The sequence below is a fragment of the Molothrus aeneus genome, chromosome 28 (assembly GCF_037042795.1).
Source record: "Molothrus aeneus isolate 106 chromosome 28, BPBGC_Maene_1.0, whole genome shotgun sequence".
In the NCBI taxonomy this organism is placed as follows: Eukaryota; Metazoa; Chordata; class Aves; order Passeriformes; family Icteridae; genus Molothrus; species Molothrus aeneus.
Window position 1 is genome coordinate 5303860 of NC_089673.1, and position 24586 is coordinate 5328445.

General features: G+C 49.7%; 1 protein-coding gene across 1 annotated transcript in view; it reads left to right on the forward strand.

The window, feature by feature from the left end:
• Positions 1–223: 223 nt before the first annotated feature.
• Positions 224–24586, forward strand: part of SKAP1 (src kinase associated phosphoprotein 1) — a 64373-nt gene continuing 40010 nt past the window's right edge. Inside the window, exons 1-4 of the mRNA XM_066566686.1 lie at positions 224–284; positions 1549–1654; positions 4400–4425; positions 9808–9915. Of these exons, the coding sequence (XP_066422783.1) occupies positions 224–284; positions 1549–1654; positions 4400–4425; positions 9808–9915 (301 nt within the window). The remainder of the gene's footprint in view (positions 285–1548; positions 1655–4399; positions 4426–9807; positions 9916–24586) is intronic.

Below are 24586 nucleotides of genomic sequence, written 5' to 3' on the forward strand. Positions count from 1 at the left end.
GCTCAGCTTTTCCCGCCCGGATTTTTGGGATCGCCCAGGAGAGGTGGGAACCATCCCAGGGATCCGCTGGGGTTCGAAAGGAGGAGGAGCCCAAACCCCAAAGGTTCCTCCTCCTCCTCCTCCCCCTCGTTTTTGGGGTGTCCCCGCCCTCGTGGCTTCCTCCTCACCGCCCCGCAGCGATCGCGGCCCCGCGGGAAGGGATCCCATGGATCCCATGGATCCCATGGATCCCATGGATGCCGTGGACGCCCCGATCCCGCAGGAGATCCAGAGGCTCCTGGAAGGTACCGGATCCCTCCTCGCCCCCCTCCTGCCCCACGAGGGGATCCTGCTCTGGGGTGGAGCTGGGACGGGGTTGGGGTGGCTTTTCTGGGGTGCTTTGGGGTCCTTGGGTCCTGCGGGGCCTCCCTGGCCCTGATCCCGAGGAGAATTCGGGGGGCGGTGGGAGCTCCCCATCCCCGACCCTAAAAACGCGGGTGCTGAGGAAGCAGCTGGGAGCCTTTTGGTGGTTTTGGGGTTTCAGCTCTCATTTCCTGCTGCAGCAGCGCTGAGCTCATCCCTCTGCCACCAAAACACCCCAGAACTCCATCCTTTCTCTCAAAACACCCCGAAACTTCATCCCTCCCCAAATCACCCCAGAACTTCATCCCTCCCCTAAAAACACCCCGAAACTTCATCCCTCCCCAAATCACCCCAGAACTTCATCCTTTCTCTCAAAACACCCCGAAACTTCATCCTTCTGCCTCAAAAACACCCCAAAACTTCATCCCTCCCCAAAACACCCCGAAACTTCATCCCTCCCCCCAAGGCTGTGTCTCCTGCTTTTCCCTTTCCCATTCCCAGATTTCCTGACTTTCCTGGCCATTCCCAGATTTCCTGAACCCTTTCCCATTTCCAGATTTCCTGATTTTCCCTTTCCCATTCCCACATTTCCTATTTTCCATTTCCCTTTCCCACCCCTTCCCATGGCCGCTTTCCCTCTCCAAGGCCGCCAATCCCTGATTTTCCCTTTCCTAAATTTCCTGCTTTTCCCTTTCCCATTCCCGTATTTCCTGATGTTTCCATTCCCATTCCCAGATTTTCTGACCCCTTTGCCATTCCCATTCCCAGATTTCCTGATGTTCCCATTCCCAGATTTCCTGCTTTTTCCTTTCCATTCCCGTATTTCCTGATGTTCCCTTTCCCATTCCCAGATTTCCTGACCCCTTTCCCATTCCCTGGTTTCCTGCTTTTTCCTTTCCCATTCTCATATTTCCTGATGTTCCCTTTCCCATTCCCAGATTTCCTGCTTTTCCCATTCCCGTTCGATTTCCTGATGTTCCCATTCCCATTCCCACATTTCCTGCTTTTCCCATTCCCATTCCCAGATTTCCTGAACCCTTTCCCATTCCCAGATTTCCTGATGTTCCCATTCCCATATTTCCTGCTTTTCCCATTCCCATTCCCAGATTTCCTGATGTTCCCATTCCCATTCCCAGATTTCCTGCTTTTCCCATTCCCGTATTTCCTGCTGTTCCCTTTCCCATTCCCGGTTTTCCCGTTTTCCAGAGGCTGAGGATTACCTGGGCCAGGCTTTGCGGGAGGAGCCGCTCAGCGCCCGGGCGCGGGATCAGGGCGCCGCCATCCTGCGCTGCCTCCAGCGCCTCCGAGCCAGGTGGGTTCCCCCGGATTCCCCGGAATTCCGGAACATTCCGGGCCTTCCTCCCGCTGCAGGAGCTCCCCCCGCGCTTTGGGACGCTGTGGATGTCCCAGGCTCGGGATAATGGGAGAATTCTGGGGAGCTGTCGTTGTTTTGGTTGGATTCTCTCTGGTTTAGGATGAGGGATTTTCCCTCTCTTTTTGTAAAGAAGGAGTTCTGGGATATTCCTGATTTATTCCCCAATTTGAGGAATTTCCCCCCATTTTTATAAGGATGGAGTTCTGGGATATTCCTGATTTATTCCCCTATTCGAGGAATTTCCCCCCATTTTTATAAGGAAGAAGTTCTGGGATATTCCTGATTTATTCCCCAATTCGAGGAATTTCCCCCCCATTTTTATAAGGATGGAGTTCTGGGATATTCCTGATTTATTCCCCTATTTGAGAAATTTCCCCCCATTTTTATAAGGATGGAGTTCTGGGATGTTCCTGATTTATTCCCTAATTTCAGGATTTCCCCCCACTTTTTTTGAGGAAGGAATTCTAGGATATTCCTGATTTATTCCCTAATTTCAGATGGAGACTTTCTCCCCCCTTTTTAGGGAAGGAATTCTCGGATATTCCTGACTTATTCCGGATGGGGATTTTCTCCCCTCTTTTTCTTTTAAAGAAGTCATTTCCCACATTAATCCAAATTAAATTAATCCCATTTTCACTTCCTTTTATCCCTGAGCTCACTCCCACCACTAATTCTGTTTGGAGCCTCCTGGGTTGTTCCTTTCCGGAATTTTCCAGCCTTTCCCAGCCCAGCTGATGGAATTATCCCAATTTTCCCATCCATTTCCTCCTGGATCCATCATTAACCTGAAACCTGAGAGCCTCAGCTGAGCCGAAAAATGAATTTAAATCCATTCCTCCCCTAATGGGGAATTCCCAATCCCATTTTCCTGGCTCCCATATTTTTTTTTTTCCTCCCCTCTTGGAAATCTTGTCCACCATCATCGATTTTTAAAAAAATATTTCATTTTCCCAGACATGCAAATCCTGGCTCCAAAGGTTCCATTCCACCCCATCCCTTGGGAATATTTAATTCATTAATGAGGAAAAACTGAGAATTTGACTGGAAGCAACCTGGATTTTATGGATCCTGCTCAGAGGGTTTGGATTTTGGGATTTTCCTGCTGCTCAAATCCCATTAAACCCAAATTTTTGCATTTTTTGGGTGTTGCAGGCCCAAAAATCCAAGAATAAATTGGAGAAAATAGGATTTGGGATGAAGTTTTCTGCAGGAAGCGGGGGGGAGACACCAAATTTAGGGAAAATATTGGGAAAAGGGCAAAATTCTGGGGAGGAACTTACTGAAAATCCAAAGGCTCCCAAAGTCCGGCATTTACGGGATTTATCCAAGGTTTCTGTTGGCAGAGGCAGAAATGAGCTCGTGACTCTCCCACATTCCCAAAGAACCTCTCCTCCCCCCATCCCTAATTCCATTTTATCCCAAATTTTCCTTCCCAGAGTAAAAATGATCCAAGCATGGAATTAAAACCAAATCCTTGAGCTGAAATCAGATTTTTTTTTTTTCCTGGTGTTTTAATCCTAAAAAATGAGAAAAAAAGCAGGGAAAAAATCCGAGCTTTTTTTTTTTTGGCCTTTTCCATCTGCCTCCCCGGAGCTGCTCCGGGAGGGAACGGAACTCAATTTTCCCATTTTTTTTTTAGGCCATTTCCTGGGATTAAAAATGACAGAGGTCGGGAACAAAGCCCCGGTGCTTTCACGGAGCGGGAATTGCGAGTGACAGAAAATCGTTCAGGAAATGTTGGCGCTAAAACGTGGCCGGGAAAAGCTCCTGAGGCAAAAAATTCCCGGAAAAAAAAAAACCAAAACGGGATTTTTGCTGCTCTTCTTTGTCCAGGAGGCAGAAATATCCCGAATTTTGGGAATGCTGGATTTTTTGGGATTGGGGGGGACGCAGGGATCTCTTAGAGCTGGTGTTTTTCTGCTTAAGTGTTGGATTATTGGGATTTTCCATGGAAATGTCGGGATTTAAGGATAAAAAAATATGGGAATAAAAAGCCAGGGCTGCTTTCCCTGCTGCCCTCGTGTGGGGCTGGATTTTGGGGATTTTGGGATAAAATGGAGCAGCCACAGGATGGAGAAAAAATTCCTTGTGGAATCCGGGAACCAGGCCCAAAGGCATCCTGAAAAATTCCCAGTTTTTCCTCCAAAAGGCTCTTCCCAACCCAATATTCTGGGAAATTTTCTCTCTGCCACCAAAGCTCATCTTGGAATGGGCATTTTGTGCTTTATTCCCAACCCTCGGTGGGATTCCCAAGTTTCCTGGTGCTGTTTCTGGATTAAAACAATTCCCAAGATTTTCGTGTAATGGGAGAGAGGAAAGAATCCTGATTTTTTTTAATATTAAATCCTTTTTTATTTTTGGGATCACCCTCCACTTGCTGGGAATGAGCTCAGTGAAAATCCTGGAATATTTTGGGCTTGGAGGTGGCTTTTAAAGGATTTGAGGGAAAAAAAGGTGGCAGGAATTTCTGTGTTTGGAGAAGGATCTGTTCCAAGGGCTGGAAATCCATGGAATTGGGGTTGGGAAGGGCCTTAAACCCCATCCCAATTCCTCCTGGAATTCCCAGTGTTTCCCATTGCCCTGGGCTCCCAGGTTCTCCCATCCATCCCCAATTCCTCAGGCTGGAATAATCCTTGAGGAACATTTGGGATTTTACGGCTCCTTTTCCCTTTGGTTTTTCAGGTACCACCCGGAATTCCCACCCCGAGGTGAGTCCGGCTGGGAAGGGTTGGACCGGGGGACGTTCCGTGTGCCAAATTCCCAGGAAAAAGGGTTTTTATGGATGGGGGGGGGGGGGGGGGGCAGTTCTTGGGGTGGGAAAATTCTGCAGCAGGGATCCCATCCCAGAGAGCAAATCCCACAATTTCTGTGGCACCAATTTCCAGGCTGGGAAGTTTTCCAGAAACTCCAGGAATTTGGGAATGGTTGGGATCCATGGGGATCTCCCGGAGTTCCACTGAGGTGGGAGCTACTGGAATAAAATCCCTTCCTGGCATTCCGACCTACCCAATCCTTTATTCCAGGAACAAATTCCCTTCCTGGCATTCCAACCTATCCAATCCTTCCTTTCCTCTGGGAATTAAACCCATTCCCACCATTCCAACGCCTCCAATCCTTTCCTCTGGGAATTAAACCCATTCCCACCATTCCGACTCCTCCAATGCTTTATTCCAGGAACAAATCCCTTCCTGGCGTTCCAGTCTATCCAATCCTTTATCCAGGAATTAAACCCATTCCCGGCATTCCGGCTCCTCTGATCCCTCCTTTCCCCAGAACAAATTCCAGCGCTTCCCTCCCGGCTCAGGGCTCGCTTCCAGCCCCTCCTGGCAAGGCCAGGAGCGCGGCAGCCTCGCAATTCCCGCCGGGAGCGGCGTTGTCCCATTCCAATCAGAGCCTCGGAGCTTTAATTGCTTCCCGAGCATTGTTTTCCCCGTGAATCCAGCAGCTGGCACCCTTTGGAAAAGTCCAACGGACAGCTGGGCGGAAAATTAACAAAAAAATGGGAGGGAGGGAAGATCCGAGCGCATCAAAGGCTCCAAATGAGGTTTTTAAACCAGGAAAGTTCATGGAATTTCAAGGCTGGGGGAGGAGGGAGCCTTTTGTTCCTTGGAATATTCTTTGGATGGAGTCGGAAGCTGAAGGAAAAGTGGGAAATCAGGAAGTGGGAGCGGGCAGGGGTTTGGAAAGGAGTGCCCAGCTCACTTTGAATTCCTGCTGTGTCCGCTGGGAATTTTAGTGGGAATGAGTCCTTGGAGTGCCCAGGGAACGCCCAGACAGGTACCCCACGGGAAACTGGGAAAATGGGAAATTCCAGGGCCACATTTTCCATCTCCGAGGGTCCTCAAGGAGAGGTTACGGAGTCACTCCTGAGCGTCAAAAAATCAGGGGATCAGGGAATGGTTTGGGTTGGAAGGAGCTTCTGGAAAGCGACGACTTTCCCCTTTATTTAATTAAAAAACCCCCACAAACCAAGCAGATGAATAAACCCAGATTTATTTGCACGGAGCTGATGACGACGCTTTCATTTTTCCATCCAAAATTCATCCCATATGGTTTTCCCTGAACTGCTGAACAGCAGAATTCCTTAAAATATTCAGAAGTAGTCAAAACATGCAGGAGAGAGAGGATGGCTCTTCCATTTTTATGAAATTCAGGAACATTGAGGCTCAAAAATGTGCCTTGGCAGGGCCTGGACCCAGAACTCCTGCTTGTCCCAGCTCCGTGCCTTAACCCCAGAAAATTCCAACCCCCCAGAGTCAGGAATCATCAATAGAAATTGGATTAACTATGATTTAAAAATTGGGAGGTTTGTTAATTAAAAGGATTCATTAACAAAGAGAAAATCGCAGTAGGCCCTTAGGCCTCAGTAGGCCTCGGTAGGCCTCAGTAGGCCTCACCTCGTAGTAGGCCTGGTTTAGGTGATATTTTTATCCATTTTTGGTCTCATTTTTTGGCGTAACTTTTTCGGAATCATTTTGTGGGATCATTTAAACTCCCTTTTATCCATTTTCTGATCCCTTTTTCCCTCTGCCTTGGAACAAAACTCCATCCTGCTGGAGTTGTGGCGGAGCTGCTGCCACGTCCACCCTGTCCTCTCCCTTCAGGTAAATTTAAAAAAAATCCCCCCCAAAAAAAATCCCCAAAAAACCCCAAAAAAACCCCAAACCCAGATCTTTGAAACCCTTTTTCCCTCTAAAACCCCAAATCCACGGAGCTGCAGCTGCCTGGGAGCCGGAACCTCACGTTTCCCCAACCCTCTCCCCACTGCCGCCTTTTTGCTCCGTGTAGTTATGACAAGGCCAAGTAGCAAATCATTAAAACAACAAAAAAAACCCCAAAAAATTCCCTTTTTTGCTGCAAAGATTCCCTTTGAAGCCGAGCCGGAGTGTCCAGGAATTAATGGAGTGCTGGGTGATTTTAGGAAGTTTTATTTATAAAAAGCCGTTTTTGGCTCATGCCAGGAGGCTCCAGCTTCGCTGAGCGGGGCCGAGGCTCCCAAACCCGGCTTAGATTTATGAAGTGTTTGGGGAAAAGCAGGAAAAAACCTTTGGGACTGACGAGATTTGGAAGGCGTTGTTCAAATCTCCGGCCCTGGAATTCCCCCGTTTATAAACACCGAAACTCCGGCCCGGGAGATGTCAAAACACAGGGGAGACAGAGAGAAAACAAAATTATTTTTAGAATTATATATATGAGATATATTCTATATTCTATATTCTATATTCTATAGTCTATATTCTATATTCTATATCATAGAGATATATATTTAAATTATATGTAAATATATATTTTATATATAATAAAAATAGATAATATAATATATATTTTATAAATATTATATATATATAATGTATATATAATATAGTGTACTATTATATAGATATCTATATATATTCTATATATATAAAGTCTTATTTATTCAGCGTAGAATTATTTATTAATTATTGACCCCTCTGTAGAATTATTAATGAATTATTAGCCTGGAATTCAGCTGAATTACTAATTAATTATTTCCCAGCTTCCCTTGGAGTTTTATAGAGTTATTTTTTAATTATTGCTCGGTTTTATTTTCAATTCTGCCTAATTATTAATTAGTTATTGCTTCACTTGGAATAGAATAATAATAGAATTATTAATTAATTATTACCCGTTCTGTAGAATTATTTTGGTAGGAGGCCTTGTGAAGGCCCCAAGTTTGGGAGGAGCAGGATTTAATCAATCAATTAATTAATTAATTAATTAACCTCATCTGAGATTGTTCCCAGTGGGAACAGCCCCTCCTGCTTCCCAAAAAAAAGGGAAAAAGGATTAATAATTTCCCCAATTATTCCCCGTTTTTTGTATCCAGGAATAATTTAACCCCTGAGCTGCTGAATTTCCTTTGGGATTATTCTCCCCATCCCAAAACTTCAGCTTTTCCTGTTTATCCCACCCTAAACTCCCACCCGCTGCAGGATTGCCAAGATTGGAATATTTGAAATTATTCCACCCCCGTTTCTCCACGAGCCCCAAAACCCGCCGGTTTTAACTCCCCATCCTCTCCTGGGATTATTCCTTGCTGGTTTAGGATATTCCCAAGGAATTCCATGGTTTTCCCTGTGCCTGGGGGAGGGGACGGCGGCGAAATTCCAGCGGCGCATTCCCGGCTGCCGCTGCCTTGCAGCCCGACCTGCTGGGCGCCGGCCATCACTGCAAGCTCCAGCAGCTCCATCCCAAAGAATTTTCCCCTTTTCTTGGCGTTTTTAGATGCCGGGAATTTGCTTTGTTGCGTATAATTAACAACAAAATAAAACCCTAAAAATATTGGGATGAGGGGAGAAAACGAGGCTTGGAGCGGATTCCGTGTCTGGCAGCTCAAGGTGGAAATCTGGGAATTTCGGGAAATTTGGGAAATCGGCTCCTCACACATACTGGGAGGAATTTCTGGGATTTCTGGGTGGGATCGCATCCCGAAAATAAATGGTGGTGGAACGATTCGGGTTTAGATGGGATTTTTTGGGGATGATTGTGGTGGGGTAAGCTGGGGATGGAAGGATGGATGGAACGGAAAAATAGGGTTTAAAGGCAAAAAAAATTACAACTTTAAGGTAAAAAATTTGGATTTTAAGGTAAAAAATCGGGGATTTCACTTCCGCTCCTCATAAAATCCCACCCGGAGCTCTCCTGGCATTGATTTTTCCCGGGATTTAAGAGATGTTTAATGAAGCTCTGGGCACCTGATCGAGCCAAGGAAATTTAATTGCAATTCCCATAAAAGCTGCGGGAAATGAAGGGTTTTTCCTGTCATCCATGGAAATTGTTTGTTTTTTCCTGGGATTCATTAATTCCCTTTTTTTATCCCTCCGTGGGAAGCAGCAAATCAGGATTTTTTTTATGGAAAAAGTGGGAGAAATCCTCGGGATGCCAACCCAAATGGAAAAACAATGGGATTGGGTTTTTTACAGAGCAAGGGCTGTGGGGCTTTGGGTCGCTCCTGAAGGAATATTCCAGAATATTCCGGAATATTCCCGGTGTGAAGGAAAACAAAGCAGCTCCGCTCCCATGGATTTGAGCAGAGCTTGGAACCACCCCTAAAAATGGGAAGTATCGATGTTGGATTGTTTGATGATCCCACCTTTTTTTTTTTTTAATTATTCCCATTTTTTCCCTAAAAATGGGAATTATTGGTGCCGGATCATTTTATAGCCCGGCCTGATTCGGAAAGCGCCGGAGGAGCAGCTGGAAATTCCTTTTTGGGGCTGTTTGGAGGGCGCTGAGTGAGGAGCAGCTGCCCCCGCTCCCTTATCGGCCCCGCTCTGCCCTGAACAAATATTGAATTAAAAACCTTTAAATGTTGAATTAAAAACCTTTTAATGCCCAATTAAAAATCTTTTGTCGCCGCCGGGTTTTTGTTAAAAGGGATCTCAGCACCTGGCGCTGAGCGGCCTCTCCAGAAAATCCAAGGGCAGCAGGAAAGTTCCCCGGAAAATTCAACATGAGGTTAATTTCAGGAGTGGAAAGATCCTTTCCACACCCTGGATTGGGTGATTTGTTTGAGGAAATCCAGGTTTTTATCCTTTTCCCTGTGAATTTATATAGAAAATCCGTGGTTTTATCCATTTTCCTGTAAATTTATATAGGAAATCCACGGTTTTATCCATTTTCCTGTAAATTTATATAGGAAATCCACAGTTTTATCCATTTTCCTGTAAATTTATATAGGAAATCCACGGTTTTATCCATTTTCCTATAGATTTATGTAGGAAATCCGTGTTTTAATCCTTTTCCCCCCTCTCCTGAAGGATTTCCAAGCTCTTCTACCCTAAAATCCCAGGAAATTGCCCATTTTAGTGTAAATCTTTTATTTTTTCACCTGGATTTATGGCAAGGTGGTCACGGCCTGAGGACAGGGACAAGGATTTGGATTGGCCTCTGGAATTTTGGCATTCCCGGGTTTTTCCAGCGGGAATTCCCTAAAACCCCAGAAATCCCACAAAAATCAGTTTGGATTTTGGAGGGAACGGGAAGCAAAGGGGATATTTGGGGTTAGGAATTCCTAAATTCCTCCAAATTTTCCCCAAATTCAGCCTCTCCTGGTCGCTCCCATCCAGGAGGGGACGAGCACGACGGACACGGCGGCTCCCAGGAAAATCCCAGCTGGAATTTCGGCCCTTCCCGGCTTCCTCCGGCCCCGTTCCCGACAGAATTCCCTGATGAGGGTGAGTCGCTGATTTTTTGGGGGAATTCCGTTCCGGAAAATTTCTTGGAATGCCGGAATGTCGCCGAAGCTTCTCGGAATTCTTGGGGTTTTATCTTCCGGAATCCTTTGGGTTTTCCATCCGTCCATCCCACGATTCCGGAGGGGATTTTGGGTTTTTTTTAGCGCTTTGTCCATTCCCACTAAACGTGAAAATCCCGGATAATATTCCTGGAATTCCAGGTATCCCTTGCTCACCTTGCTGCTGGTTCCTTTGGGATTGATTGTGCGGCCTTTCCCACCTTCCCGAATTCCCAACTTTCTTAAATCCCGCTTTTCACCGGAGCAAATTGGATTTGGGATGGCGTCTCCCAAAAAAAACCCCTGGAATTTCACGGGAACAGGTTGGATTCGGGATGGCTTCTCCCCAAAAAAACCCCTGGAATTTCACGGGAACAGGTTGGATTCGGGATGGCGTCTCCCAAAAAAACCCCTGGGAATTTTGGAGGAGGAGGAATTTGGACTGGGGAAAATCCCCTGGGACAGGATTGTCCTGGCTTGGATTCCTCCTGGGAATCGATCCCTTGGGATATTGATCAATCAATTGGGTTATTGATCGATCCCTTGGGATGTTGATCGATCCCTTGGGTTATTGATTGATCCATTTGGATATTCCTGTTTCCTTTGGACATTGATTTATCCTGTTGGGTACGGTTTTATCCCTTTGGGTATTGATCAGTCCCTTTGGGTATCGATTTTTCCCTTGGGATACTGATTGATCCCTTTGGGTATTGATCAATCCCTTTGGGTATCGATTGATTGATCTGGATATTGATTCATCCCATTGGATATTTATTTATCCCCTGGGACATTCCCTTATTCCCGTTGCTCAGTGAATATTTGGCCGTGTCCATCTTTACTGGGAGATTTTGGGTTTATCAGCAAATATTGGGGGCGTCTCGGGGGGTTTTCGGGGCCGTCCACGGACATTTGGGGGCGTCCAGAGGTGTCGCTGGATCTCAGGGGATATTTGGGGGTGCCAATGGATTTTTGGGGCTGTCAGGGAATATTTGGGGTGTCCGTGTGTCTGGGGGGTCTCTCTGTGTCTGTCAGGGGCTCTTTGGGGTTATTTGCATTATTTGGGGTTATTTGCACGATTTGGGGTGACTCAGCGATATCTGCCCGTGGCTGTAGGGGTCTGTTCAGGTGGATTTGGGGTTTTTGGGATCCGTTGGGGTCTATTTAGTGGATTTGGGGTCTATTTCGGGTTATTATGATGTATTTAGCGTCTGTTTGGGGTTATTTGGTGGTTTTAGGGTCTGTTGGGGGTTATTTGGTGTATTCGGGGTTTATTTGGGGTTTATTTGGGATTATTCGGTGTATTTGGGGTTTATTCGGGATTATTCGGTGTATTTGGGGTTTATTCGGGGTTATCTGGTGTATTTGGGGTTTATTCGGGGTTATTCGGTGTATTTGGGGTTTATTCGGGGTTATCTGGTGTATTTGGGGTTTATTCGGGGTTATTCGGTGTATTTGGGGTTTATTTGGGGTTTTTTGGTGTATTCGGGTTTATTTGGGGGTCCCGCGGTCCCTCCGGGCGCGGCGGCGGCTCCGGAATTCTGCAGCGCCCCCATGTGGGGCCGGCCGGGAACGCGCGGGGTCGGGAGCGCGCCCGGGACGGGAACGCGCATTGGGATCGGGCATTGGGGACGGGAACGCGCATTGGGATCGGGCATTGGGATCGGGGTTTGGGGACGCGCCCGGCCAGGACCATGCACAGGCGCGACCTCGTCCTCTCATTTTATCCCCAAACCCCACCAAAGAACCCAAACCCGGCCCCCAAATCCTCCCCCAAACCCCAAAATCCTCCCCCAAACCCATCCCAAACAAATCCCACCTCACAAACACATCCCAGACAAACCAATCCCACCCCACAGACCCGTCCCGTCCTTCGGGACTGATTTGGGGTCAGGATTGGTGAGTTGGGGTCAGGATTGGTGATTTGAGCTCAGGATTGGTGATTTGGGCTCAGGATTGATGGTTTGGGGCCGGCATTGGTGATTTGGGGTCAGGATTGGTGATTTGGGCTCAGGATTGATGGTTTGGGGTCAGGATTGGTGATTTGGGCTCAGGATTGATGGTTTGGGGCCAGCATTGGTGATTTGGGCTCAGGATTGATGGTTTGGGGCCAGCATTGGTGATTTGGGGTCAGGATTGGTGATTTGGGGCCGGCATTGATGATTTGGGACCGGGATTGGTGATTTGGGGCCAGGATTGGTGATTTGGGGTCAGGATTGGTGATTTGGGCTCAGGATTGATGATTTGGGACTGGCAATGATGATTTGGGGCCGGCATTGGTGATTTGGGGCCAGGATTGATGATTTGGGGCCAGGATTGGTGATTTGGGACTGGCAATGATGATTTGGGCTCAGGATTGGTGATTTGGGGTCAGGATTGATGATTTGGGGCCGGCATTGGTGATTTGGGGCCAGGATTGGTGATTTGAGGCCGGGATTGGTGATTTGGGGCCAGGACTGGTGATTTGGGGCCAGGATTGATGATTTGGGGTCAGGATTGGTGATTTGGGGTCAGGATTGGTGATTTGGGGTCAGGATTGGTGATTTGGGGTCAGGAATGGTGATTTGGGGTCAGGATTGATGATTTGGGGCCAGGATTGGTGATTTGGGGCCGGCATTGATGATTTGGGGCCAGGATTGGTGATTTGGGGTCAGGCTTGATGATTTGGGCTCAGGATTGATGATTTGGGGCCAGGATTGGTGATTTGGGGCCAGGATTGATGATTTGGGGCCGGGACTGATGTCAGGATTGATGATTTGGGCTCAGGTTTTTCCCCTCACTGTGGCACCTTCCCAGCCAGGAGCCCACTGGGTTTGGGCAGATTTTTTTGGGGTTTTTCCCTCCTTTTCCTGGCCTGGATAATCCCAAAGAACCTTTGGCAGCCCCAGGAGGTGCAGGAGGGAAGGGCTGGGCTGGATTTAGGGAATTTTATCCTTTGGATCCCATTTGTCCCTTGGATGCTGCTGAGGAGCCCAGGTGGTTTCACTCAGAAACCCCAGAACGGTTTGGGATGGAAAAAAACCCTAAAAATGCCCCAAATCCAACCCCGTGCCATGGACGGGGATATCTCCCACCGGAGGCAACCACCCCAAATCCCCCAAACGCCTCCTGAGTAATTAATTCATCACTAATTCGTTCGTTCATTCATCACTCGAAGCGAGCTGCTCCGCAGAGCATCAAAGCTGAAAAAAAAAAAAAAAAAAAAACCAAAAAATCCCCTGGAATTTGGGGGAGAAACGGGAAGTTTATTTCAGCCGGGAACTGATGGCTTTTGGGGCTTTTCCAGCGCCGGTTTTAGGGCCGGGAAGGCACCGGAAGCCAGGGGGGAGCAGATTTAGGGCAGGGGAGGTCCCGGCGCTCTCTGAACTCCCTCCAAAAGCGGGGAAGGGCTGCGGAATCCCCTGATAAACACCTGATGCATGGGGTGCCCTAAAAACCCTCCAAAGCCTTCCAAACCCCCCAAAACTACCCCTGGAAACGGTTCAGAACTCTCCAAAACCCTTTTAAAACCTTCAAAACAGTTCTAAACTCTCTAAAACCCTTTAAACCCTTCCAAACCCCCCAAAATATCCTTGGAAATGGTTCAGAACTCTCTAAAACCCTTAAAAAACCTCCGAAACCCTTTTAAAACCCTCAAAATAGTTCCAAACTCTCTAAAACCCTTTAGAAACCTTCAAAACCCCTTTAAAACCTCCAAAACAGTTCTAAACTCTCTAAAACCCTTTAAATCCTTCCAAACCTCCCAAAAATATCCTTGGAAATTGTTCAGAGCTCTCTAAAACCCTTTAAAAACCTTCAAAATCCTTTAAAAACCTTCAAAGCCCTTTTAAAACCTTCAAAACAGTTCAAAACTCTCTAAAACCCTTTAAACCCTTCCAAAGCCCCCAAAAATATCCTTGGAAATGGTTCAGAACTCTCTAAAACCTTTTAAAGCAGCTCAAAACTCTCTAAAACCCTTCAAAACCTTCTAAAACCCTTAAAAATTCTTCAAAATAGTTCAAAACTCTCTAAAACCCCTTTAAAATACTTTAAAATAGTTCAAAACTCTCTAAAACCCTTTAAACCCTTCCAAACCCCTCAAAAACATTCCTGCAAATGGTTCCTAACTCTCTAAAATCCTTCAAAACCTTCTAAAACCCTTTAAACGTCTTCAAAACCCTTTAAAATAGTTCCAAACTCTCTAAAATCCTTCAGAAACCTTCAAAACCCTTTAAAATCCTTCAAAGCCCTTTAAAATCTTTAAAAAATCCTTGAAAGCCCTTTAAAATATTTGAAAACAAATCCCATTTCCCCCCCTCCCCAATAAAACAAATCCCTTTTTTTTTTCCTCCGTCCCGTATAAATAAATCCCATTTTTATTTTCCGTCCCCTATAAACCCAATCCCGTTTTTCCCATTTTTCCCCTTTTCCCCTTTTTCCCTTCCCCTCCTCTGTCCCCTGCCCTTCTCCCCCCGATATTTGCATTCCCACCTCATTTAGTCTCGGGATTAATGAGCTGTTTACCCGGCTCAGATAAAACCGGGCCTAAACCCCGGCCTAACCCCAAAGCCCCATTTATCACCCCGGCCTTTGTCTGGGGCCGCTTTGGGGGAATTCCTCGGGAATTTTTTGTCCCTCCCCAGGAAATCCCAGGATTTTCCCGAGCCCGGGGTGGATTTGTTCATTTTTAATTCTATTATTTTTTTTATTTTTTTAAAGCTCGGTTTTGTTCTTTTTTTGAGGGTTTTTTTTTGCCTCAAGGTTTCACCCCTCCGTGAGTTTCTGCTCCAGGGAAATCGAGGGTTCGGTCAAATTTGGGAATTTCTTGATGGCAATGCCTGAAAAATTCCGTTTGGTTTGAGGGGAAAAATTCCTCGGTCCCACCCAAACCTGGGAAAATCTTGGGGGGAAAAAAAAAACCCCACAGAAAAGGGAAGATTTTTATTTGGTTTTTGGATGAGAGTTGAGATAAATGGACCAAAACCCCGATCCCAGCCCTGATCCCAATCCCTGACCCCGACCCTGGGAACAGCAGCCAAGGCCAGGAAAAAAATCCCTGGGATGGGATCAGGGCTGGGTCAAGTTTAGGATCCGGCTTTTCCTTCCCATCCCCCTTTTCCCGCTTTTCCCCTCCCTCATCCCCTAAAAAGCAGCCACAAAAATCCCGTTTTACAGGGAATTTTGGGCACCTTTTTCAAAAGAGCACTTTTAAAATAATATCCCGGTTTTCCTGCTTTTCCCTTCCACGATCCCTTCTTCCAAGGAATCTTGGCTCCCGTCTTTTTCTTTAATGTTTATTAAATTATATCCCGGTTTTTCTGCTTTTCCCTTCCATCATCCCTTAAAAACAACCACAAAAATCCCTTTTTCCAGGGAATTTTGGGCGTCTTTTTAAAAAAATATATTTTATGTAATATCCCAGATTTTCTGCTTTTCCTTTTAATTACCCCTTCTTCTAAGGAATTTTGGATCGTCTTTTTAAAAATTTTTTTTTTTTATAATATCCCAGATTTTCTGCTTTTCCCCTCCACCATCCCTTAAAAAGCAGCCACAAAAATCCCCTTTTCCAGGGAATTTTGGGCACTGCTTATTTTTTAATGTTTTAAAATATTATCCCTGATTTTCTGCTTTTACTTTCCGTCTTGCCTTCTTCCAGGGAAATTTGAAACCCCTTTTTTAAAAAATATCCTCTAAATAATATCCCAGATTTTCTGCTTTTCCCCTCCACTATCCTTTAAAAAAACAGTCATAAAAATCCCCTTTTCCAGGGAATTTTGGGCATTTTTTTTTAATATATATTTTATATATAATACCCCAAATTTCTTGCTTTTCCCTTCCACCTTTCCCTTAAAAACAGCCACAAAAATCCCCTTTTCCAGGGAATTTTAGGCATTAAAAAAACCCCCAAAAATTATATATAATATCCCAAATTTCCTGTTTTTCCCTCCCGCCACCCCACCAAAAAAAAAAAAAAAAAAAGAGGAATTTTTTGGCCATAAACCCCGGATTTGCTGGTTTGCCTCATCCCAGCCCCCCCCGCGCCGCAATTCCCGTTTTCCCTTCGGAATATTCCGGACTTTCTCCAAGGGCTCCAGGAGCCACCTCGTGGCCACCTCGTGGCAGCTTCTGCCGAGGTGGGAGCTCCAGGAGAGCTCGGGAAGGGCGGAAATTCCAGCCCCGGGCTGGGAACTGGGGCCCGTCCCTCTGCAGAATCCCGGGAAAACCTCGGGGACATCAGCGCTGGAAATTCTCATTATCCCCCCTTAACTCCCACCCGGTCGGGAAAAAACACCCTGGGAAAAACACAAAAAAAAATTCCGCAGGGAGGGCGAGGAATTAAAAGCGAGGATTTTGAAGCTGGGCAGAAACACCAGAAGGGGTTTTCGGGCGGGATTAATCAAATTATTAATAAATATTAATTGAGCCCCCGCCCCCCGCTCCCTGCGGACATCTGTTTGCATCCATTGGGCGGCGGCTCCCGGCGGGGCTCAATGGGATTTATCTGGATTTTCTATGCATGGCTTGCTGGGAATGGAAATAAATCGGGAAGCGGCCGCGCCGGGGCCGTATTGGTTTTTCCTGGGATGCCTGAACTTTTCACCCCGGGGGTCGGAGCGGTCGCGCGCTGACCCCGCTGCCCCCGGCTGGTGCGGCCGCGGCTCCGAGGGGTCACCTTGCAGCCATGGCAACGGCGGCCGCGGATCGGCCTTGGAACGGCCATGGAACGGCCATGGAACAGGCATGGATGAGCCATGGAACAGGCATAGAGCAGCCATGGAACAGCCATGGAACAGGCATGGAACAGGATGGATCGGCCATGGAACAGCCATGGATGAGCCATGGAACAGCAATGGAACAGCCATGGATTGGCCATGGATCATCCTTGGATCGGCCATGGATCATTCTTGGAACAGCCATGGATCATCCTTGGATCGGCCATGGGTCATCCTTGGAACAGCCTGGAACAGGCATGGACCGGCCATGGAACAGGCATGGAATGGCCATGGATGGGCCAAGGATGGGCCAAGGATGGGCCAAGGATCACCCATGGATCAGCCATGGATCATCCTTGGATCATGCTTGGATCATCCTTGGATCAGCCATGGGTCATCCTTGGATCAGCCATGGACCGGCCATGGATCATCCTTGGATCGATCATGGAACAGCCATGGATCATCCTTGGATCATCCTTGGGTCACCCATGGATCGATCATGGATCAGCCATGGATCGGCCGTGGATCATCCTTGAATCATCCTTGGATCATCCTTGGATCAGCCATGGGTCATCCTTGGATCAGCCTTGGATCATCCTTGGATCATCCTTGGATCAGCCATGGATGCACCAAGGATGGGCCCGGCCACACTCGGAGCGGGGCCTGGGCAGGAGGAGTTGGGGTTCCTCCACCTGGGAAGGGGTTTTGGGGTGCTGGGGTGGTGGTGATAAGGGTGGGGAGGGGAAAGAGCTCCCCCCATATCCCAGCGCTGGCCTCATTCCCCGTTTTTGAACTTGGGGAATTCCCTTGGGAGTCGCTGGGGATATTTTGGGTTTATTTTGGGGTTATTTTGGGGTTATTTTGGGACTGGGGCCGTGCCCTGTCCCGGTCCACGGGAGCACAAAGGGATTTCCCTCGGTCCCACACCTGCTCCATTGTTTTCCCGGGTTTTGGTGTCCAAAGGGCCTGGGTGGAAATTCCAGCGGCCCGGGAGCAGCTGTGGAAGTGCTCAGCCTGCTCCAAACAATGGGAATGCAAATCCGGCCAAAGGCCAGGCCTCGGGGTGGACCCCCCACCCCATCCCAGTCCGGGGCTCAAACTGGGACCGCTGGGTCGGTGCTGGGGCCTTTGGGGATGGGAGGAAGAGGAGGAGGAGGCTGAGGATCAGGATCAGGGTGAGAATGAGGAGGAGGAGGAAGAGGAGGAGGCTGAGGATCAGGATCAGGGTGAGGATCAGGATGAAGTCAAGGATCAAGGTGAGGATGAAGATCAGGATGTGGAGAAGGAGGGGGAGGAAGAGGAGGCAGCTGAGGATCAGGATCGGGGTGAAGACCAGGGTGAGGATGAAGATGAGGATGAGGATGAGGATGAGGATGAGGAGGAGCCGGATCTGGGCTCCATCTCCACCATCCCCGACCCTTCCAGGGGCCCTGCAGGGATCCGGATCCCTCCCCTCTCCCCGCACATTTCTCCCAACCCTTTCCCTATTTCCCACCAGCTCCTGCCTCACCCAAACCCGAAAACCCCAAATTTCCCCCGAACCCCTCCCAGCTCCCCCAGCAGCGCCCGGAGCCCGCGGGTGGAACGAGCGCGGCTCCTCCAGCCCGGGCGGGAAGGGGGAGAGGAGCGGGAGCCCAGCCGCGCTCCCAGGCTGTTTGCAGAGCCCTCGGAAAAAGGGAAAACAATGCGATTAATTTTCTGCAGCGCAATCATGCAGAGATTTAATAAGCAGCCAAAGGTAGGATCCATCTGTAAGGAACGCGCCGCCTGCTCCATTACTCCTCTCCTGCCATTTTTTTTTTTTTTTCCCTTCCCAAACCTTAATTAATTGAGGGGAAAAAAAAAAAAAAAGAGAGAGAGAGAGAGAGGGGAAAAAAAAAAAAAAGAAGAAGAGGGAATTGTTTATTAAAGTGGGAACAGGCTCTCGGCTCTGTCTCTGCGCAGCTCTGGTTCAAAAGTTCACCCAATTCCCCCAAGGCTCGTCCGTGTGTGTGTGTTTGGAATCGGGGCCGTGCGTGCGCCTCTCCCTCATTCCCAGATTTCCTCGCCTCCCTGCTCCCGCACGCGTTCCCAAAAAGGTGCCACGCTTTAAAAAAAAAAAAAAAAAAAGAAAAAAAAATTAAAATTAATTTTGGGGTTGTTTTTATTCCGTCTGGAATGTTCCGTGGTGGGGGGGGGGGGGGAGAGATTTTCCTTCTTTCTCTCCCCCTGCTCGTCCTTTATCCCGGTTGGATGGGGAAGGGAAAGGCGATTCCGGAGCGGGGCTGGAATGGGATAAACGGGAAGGGATGGGGGCGGATTCCACAGGTGGGTCCGGGCAGGAGGCAGCAACCACAGAGGGGCTGGGAATGTGGGACACCCGTGGGGAATGTGGGAATGTGGGACACCCGTGGGGAACGTGGGAATTTGGGATACCCCATGGCCAGGGTGGGAATTTGGGGTACCCGTGGGGAACGTGGGAATTTGGGGTACCCCTGGTCAGGATGGGGCCAAGGGAGGATTTCTGGGGAAAGCAGAGGGTTGGGAATGTGGGATATCTGTGGGATATCAGCTCCAGAATTCCCTCCGGGACTTTTCCTGGCTCAATGTTGCCCTCTCCTTGAATCCACGGCTCACTCCCTCCTCCCTGGGTGCTCTTGGAATTCTGCTGTCTCTGCCCAAAATAAACGGGAGGATTTTGGGCTGTGGCCATGGAGAAATCAGTGTTAAAGTGCCAAAATTCCCTGGTTTCGCTGCTGGGGGAGTTCCAGGCTGGGATCTGCTGGCTCAGCCCCTCCCCAGCCTGGCTGTGTCCGTCTGTCCTGGCCGGGCTGCTCTGTCCTGGTCACTCTGTCCTTCCCTCAATTCCGTGTTTTTCCTGCTTCTTTTCCCCTCTGCTGTCCTGAAGTCAGGCAGGATCGCGGCCTGGGAAACCCTGGAGCTGGAAGGAGGGGCTTGGGGTGGGTCAGGTGAACATTCCAGAACCCTGGAATGCTTTGGGGTGGGGAAAGGACATTGAAGCCCCTCCAGTCCCATCGGGGGACAATTCCCGATATCCCAGGGATGGGACAGCCCCAGATCTCCTGGGAATTCCATCCCTGAGGGAGGGAAGCCCCGTCACGAGGAGCAGCTCATCCAAGGACACGAACCCAGGTGCCTGTGGAGCAGGGGAAGGAGCCGGGGTTTTCCATGGAATCGCCGATCCCGCTTTTCCCGGGACAGGGAGCATCTGTCCCGCTCCACCCACCACAGAAGAGCTTGGAAAACTCAGGGCTGGGGGAGGAAAGACCTTGGAGAACAGGAAGGAGGGGATGGGAAAAAGCCAAAAAACGACACGAGGACGTCCTGAGGGGGATCTGGATCTCCTGAGTGCCCTCGGTGCCGCCTCTGTGGGACCAGCGTGGCCCCACCAGGGCCATCAAAGGGATTTGATCGGGGTTTTCCAGGTTCGATTTCCTGGATTTCTGTGGGATCGGGGGCTCCTTTAATTGGGAATCGAGGCAGGATTTGGGGTGGCAGCCAAGGCCTCGCCACAGCTGGCGCTGCCTGGGATTATCCCAAATCAAAATTGCAGCTGGATTTTATCCTCCACCTGGATCTCGGAGCGGGGAAACGGGCGATTTCATTTTCCCAATAAATTTACAAAGAATTGTGGGATAACTGCCGCTGCTGGGGCGGAATGGGGCCGTGCAGATGTCTGTGCTCAGCTTTATGACCGCCCCCTTGAATTCCCGGAGTTTTCCAAAGATTCCTGCCCCTGCCCGCGGTGCCAGGCATTGAGGAACCCGTGAGATTTCCGCTTTTTTAACGGTCTCGCCTCGCTCGGATTCAAGTTTCCTGCTCTTTCCCACAGCCGGGAGGACGAGGAATTTGCCAGGAGCGTGAACTGAAAGTTGAGAGTCTCCTGTGGCTGTGTCGCTCCAGTTGTTGGGATTCCTGGGATATTCGGAATGCAACATCCCCGAAAAGCGAGCGGGAGCTGCTGGGAAGGTCACGCATCCAGCAGCGGCAGGAACGCCGAGGTTTTCAGGAGAAAACCCCCCAGTTTTCCCTTGGAAACCTCCTCAGAATCCCTGAGGGTTCCAAGGAGAAGTCGAGGCTTGGAGCGGGGGGGGATTTGGGTGAGGTTTGGGATTCGTGGCTGGAGGGAGGAGTGGGGACATCCCAAAAAAGGCGCCCCCCGTTTCCTGCCCCGGAGGGATTTAAGGGCTGTGAGGATTTGGCACTTGGGGACGTGGCAGGGGTGGCGCGGGTGCCAGAGCAGCGGCGGCTGCCCCTGGGTCCCTGCAGGTGTCCCTGGCCAGGCTGGACGCTGGGGCTTGGGGCACCTGGCACAGTGGGAGGGGGCCCTGGATGGGCTTTGAGGTCCCTTCCCACCCAAACCCTTCCACGATTCCGCGGCAGCGCTGGCTTGGAGGCTGCGCTTGACCTTGGGGGTTTTTTCCAACCTCAACAGCTCTGGGGTTCCATGAGGGGACATCTGAGGGGACAACGTGCCCAGTTCCAGAGCTGAGCCCGTGGTGGGTCCAGAACCCAGCCCGTGGTGGGTCCAGAACCCAGCCCGTGGTGATTTTAGACCCAAACCCCTGTCAGTCCCAGCTGTGACCCCGCTGTGGTTCCAGAACCAAGCTCAAGGTCATTCGAGACCTGACCCTCTGTCCCTGTCCCCGCCGTGACCCCGCTGCGGTTCCAGACCCAACCCATGGTGGTTTTACACCAGCCCATGGTGGTTTTGCACCAGCCCTGGTGATTTCGCACCTGGCCCTGTCCCTGCCGTGACCCCAGTGCGGTTCCAGACCCAGCCCATGGTGGTTTTACACCAACCTATGGTGGTTTTGCACCTGACCCTATCCCAGCCATGACCCTGGTGCAGATCCAGACCCAGCCCTGGTGATTTCACACCTGGCCCTGTCCCTGCCGTGACCCTGGTGCAGTTCCAGACCCAGCCCATGGTGGTTTTACACCAACCTATGGTGGTTTTACACCAGCCCTGGTGATTTCACACCTGACCCTGTCCCTGCCGTGACCCCAGTGCGGTTCCAGACCCAGCCCATGGTGGTTTTACACCCGACCCTGTCGCAGTCCCCACTGTCACCCCAGTGCAGATCCAGGCCCAAACCCAGGATGATTTTACACCTGACCCTGTCCCTGCCGTGACCCCGCTGTGGTTCCAGACCCAGCCCATGGTGGTTTTACACCAGCCCATGGTGGTTTTACACCAGCCCATGGTGGTCTTACACCAGCCCTGGTGATTTCGCACCTGGCCCTGTCCCAGCCGTGACCCCGCCGTGGTTCCAGCGCGTGGCCGGCGGCGCCGGCGCTGGGCCGGGGGGCGCGGGGGGGACACAGCGGCAGCCGCGGCAGCAGCAGAAGAAGGATCTGCGGCCGGTGGCTGCAATCATCCCGCTGCTGTCTGCTCCCAGACTGATGGCAGAGCCCGCCGAGGCGGGGAGTTCAACCAGAGGTTATCTTTCCCAGGTACCATCTCGCCCAACGAGAATTTGATTTTTTTTTTTCTTTTTTTTTTTTTTCCCCCCTCTCCAGGACTTTACTCCATTAGATTAATGAAATTTCAATGAGAGCCCGGCGCCCCCTGAAGCTTTGTTAACAAAACAAATGGGGGTTCGGGAGGTGTGACAGCTCGCGAGGAGAGTTACGAGAAGGTGAATACATCCTCGCAATCCACTCAGCCCCGCCGCACATTGATCTCTATTTAAAGCCCCAATCGGATTTTTGTTAATTATAAATGATTGATCTGCAGCTCTCTCCCCGCTCCCAGCGCCGCCCGCCCTTCTCGTCTTCCATGTGGCTTTTTCCACCCCCTTCTCCTCTTTCCCCGAGCCCCCCAGCGCACTCGGAACTTCTTTGCATGCTGCGTGTGGAGCGTTTTTGTTTTCGGAGACAGCCCTGGAAGGCAAATTGCAGCTGGGCCCGCGGCAGAGCCGGCGCTGTCAGCGCTTCCATCGCCGGCTCCGTGTTTTTCATGGCTTATCAGCTCCGCGGCCAAATGAACTCCGAGCCCGGCGCCTTTTACAGGTTTAGCACAAAAAAACCCAAAAAAAAACCCCACAAAAACCAAAAAAAAAAAAACCACCACCAACAAAAAGAAAGGAAATAAATGGAGAAGAAAGGGAGAGAAAGGCAAAGAAAGGGCTGGGAGACAAAGCGAGGCGCGGTGATTAAAGCAGGGAAATTGGGTTTGGTTTCCAGGAGGGCTGGGAAGCTGGGAAATTGAGGAGCCGTCCTTAAATCATCCTTTAAATGTGGGGTGTTCCAGGGGTCAGGGTGCTCGTGTTCCCCCCGCGCTGGGGCTGGGATCCGGGGAAGGTGAAGCTCCAGAGCCTCCCGTGCCTCCCCAGATCGGTTCCAGTTTCATCCCAGACTGGAACTGGGATCTGTCGGAGCTGGGAAATGGAGCCGTCCTTAAGCCCCCGTTTAAATGTGGGGTTTTAGGGGGTCAGGGTGGTCGTGTTCACACCGGGAAAGGGATCCAGGGGAAAATGAGGATCCGGAGCCTTTGATCCCTGCCTGGAATCGACCCTGAACCCTTGGCTCCGGTTTCATCCCGGTGCAGTGGCTCCAGGCTGGAGCAGGAGGTTGGAACCGGAATCTGTGGGAGCTGGGAGGTTGAGGAGCCGCCCTTAAACCGAGGTTTTAAACCTGGGATTTTCTCAGGGTCAGGGTGGTCGTGTTCCTGCACACTCCGGGAATGGGACCCAGGGAAAAATGAGGATCCGGGGAAAAATGGGGATCCAGAGCCTTTGATTTCCTGCTGGGATTGATCCCGAACTCCTCCCTCAGCTCCGGGTTAACCCGGTGAGGTTGCTCCAGATTTGGGCAAATCCCAGAGAGCAGCTCCGGCTCCGATGCCTTTAAAATCCATTTATTGGTGCTTCTGGAGAGCTCTGGGGGGCCTGGCCTGGCCCAGTGGCCCAAGCGTGGCCTGGGCCTTCCCGGTGCCTCCGTGGAACTTCTGGAGCTCCATAAACCCGGCAGCTCCTGGTCCCTCTCCCAGGGCAGGACAGAACTGGGACATTTCCGCCTCCAAAGCTTTGATTGTTTGAATTTTTGCGTCTTTCTGGAGCTGCTTGGGCTGGGGAGGAGAGGAGAGGGTTCTCCTTGCTCAGGTGGCTCCTCCAAGACCTTTGGCCGATCCCAGGGAATCCCGTCCCGCTCGGGAATGTCCTGTGGGAAAACTGGGGAATTCCAGATAATGCAGAATTTATTCTGTGCCCGAATTCCCGGGTCGTCTTTAGGGTCAGCTGGGTGAATTTTGGGGTTGTTCGGCTCTCCTCAAGTGCTTTAAATGTTCCCCCTCCTGCCCTCCAAAATCCCAAAACCAACCAAAAAAAAAAACCTAATGAGGAAAAGAGGGCAGGTGATGCATTTTGGGCCTTTTTCCCTTGAAAATCCACCCCAAATCCCACTGATTTTTCCCCAAACCTTCCCAAAATTTCTCAGTGCTCATCCTGCGTGGAGCTCCACCAACCCCACCGGTTTTTAATCCGATTTTTGGGGTTGAGCTCCATCCCTTCCCATTCCCAGGCCTGGATCAAAATTCCAGGAAAATCAGGGAAAGCCACAAAAACTGCTGGATGTTTACTTCTGGAATTAGGAGCTAAATTCTGCCAAATTCAGCTAAAAAAGGGGAGTTCAGTACCCTCTCTCCTTCCAAAAATCCGGGAAAAATCAGATATCCTGCAAAAGAAAAGTTTTGGGATCAGCACCGAGGTGGGGGGAGAAAAGGAGGGTTTTTGGTGAATTATGGAGTCTGTCGGATTCCAAGGATTAAAATAAAAAAAAAACAACAACCAAACGGGAGTCGATTTTCCAAGATATTTTAATCCCTTTTCCCGTTGTCTTCGGGAACGGCCCTAACGGATGATTTTCATTAGCGGGGCCAGAATTTATGGGGTCCCAGCGGGTTCTCCCAAGGTTAAATAA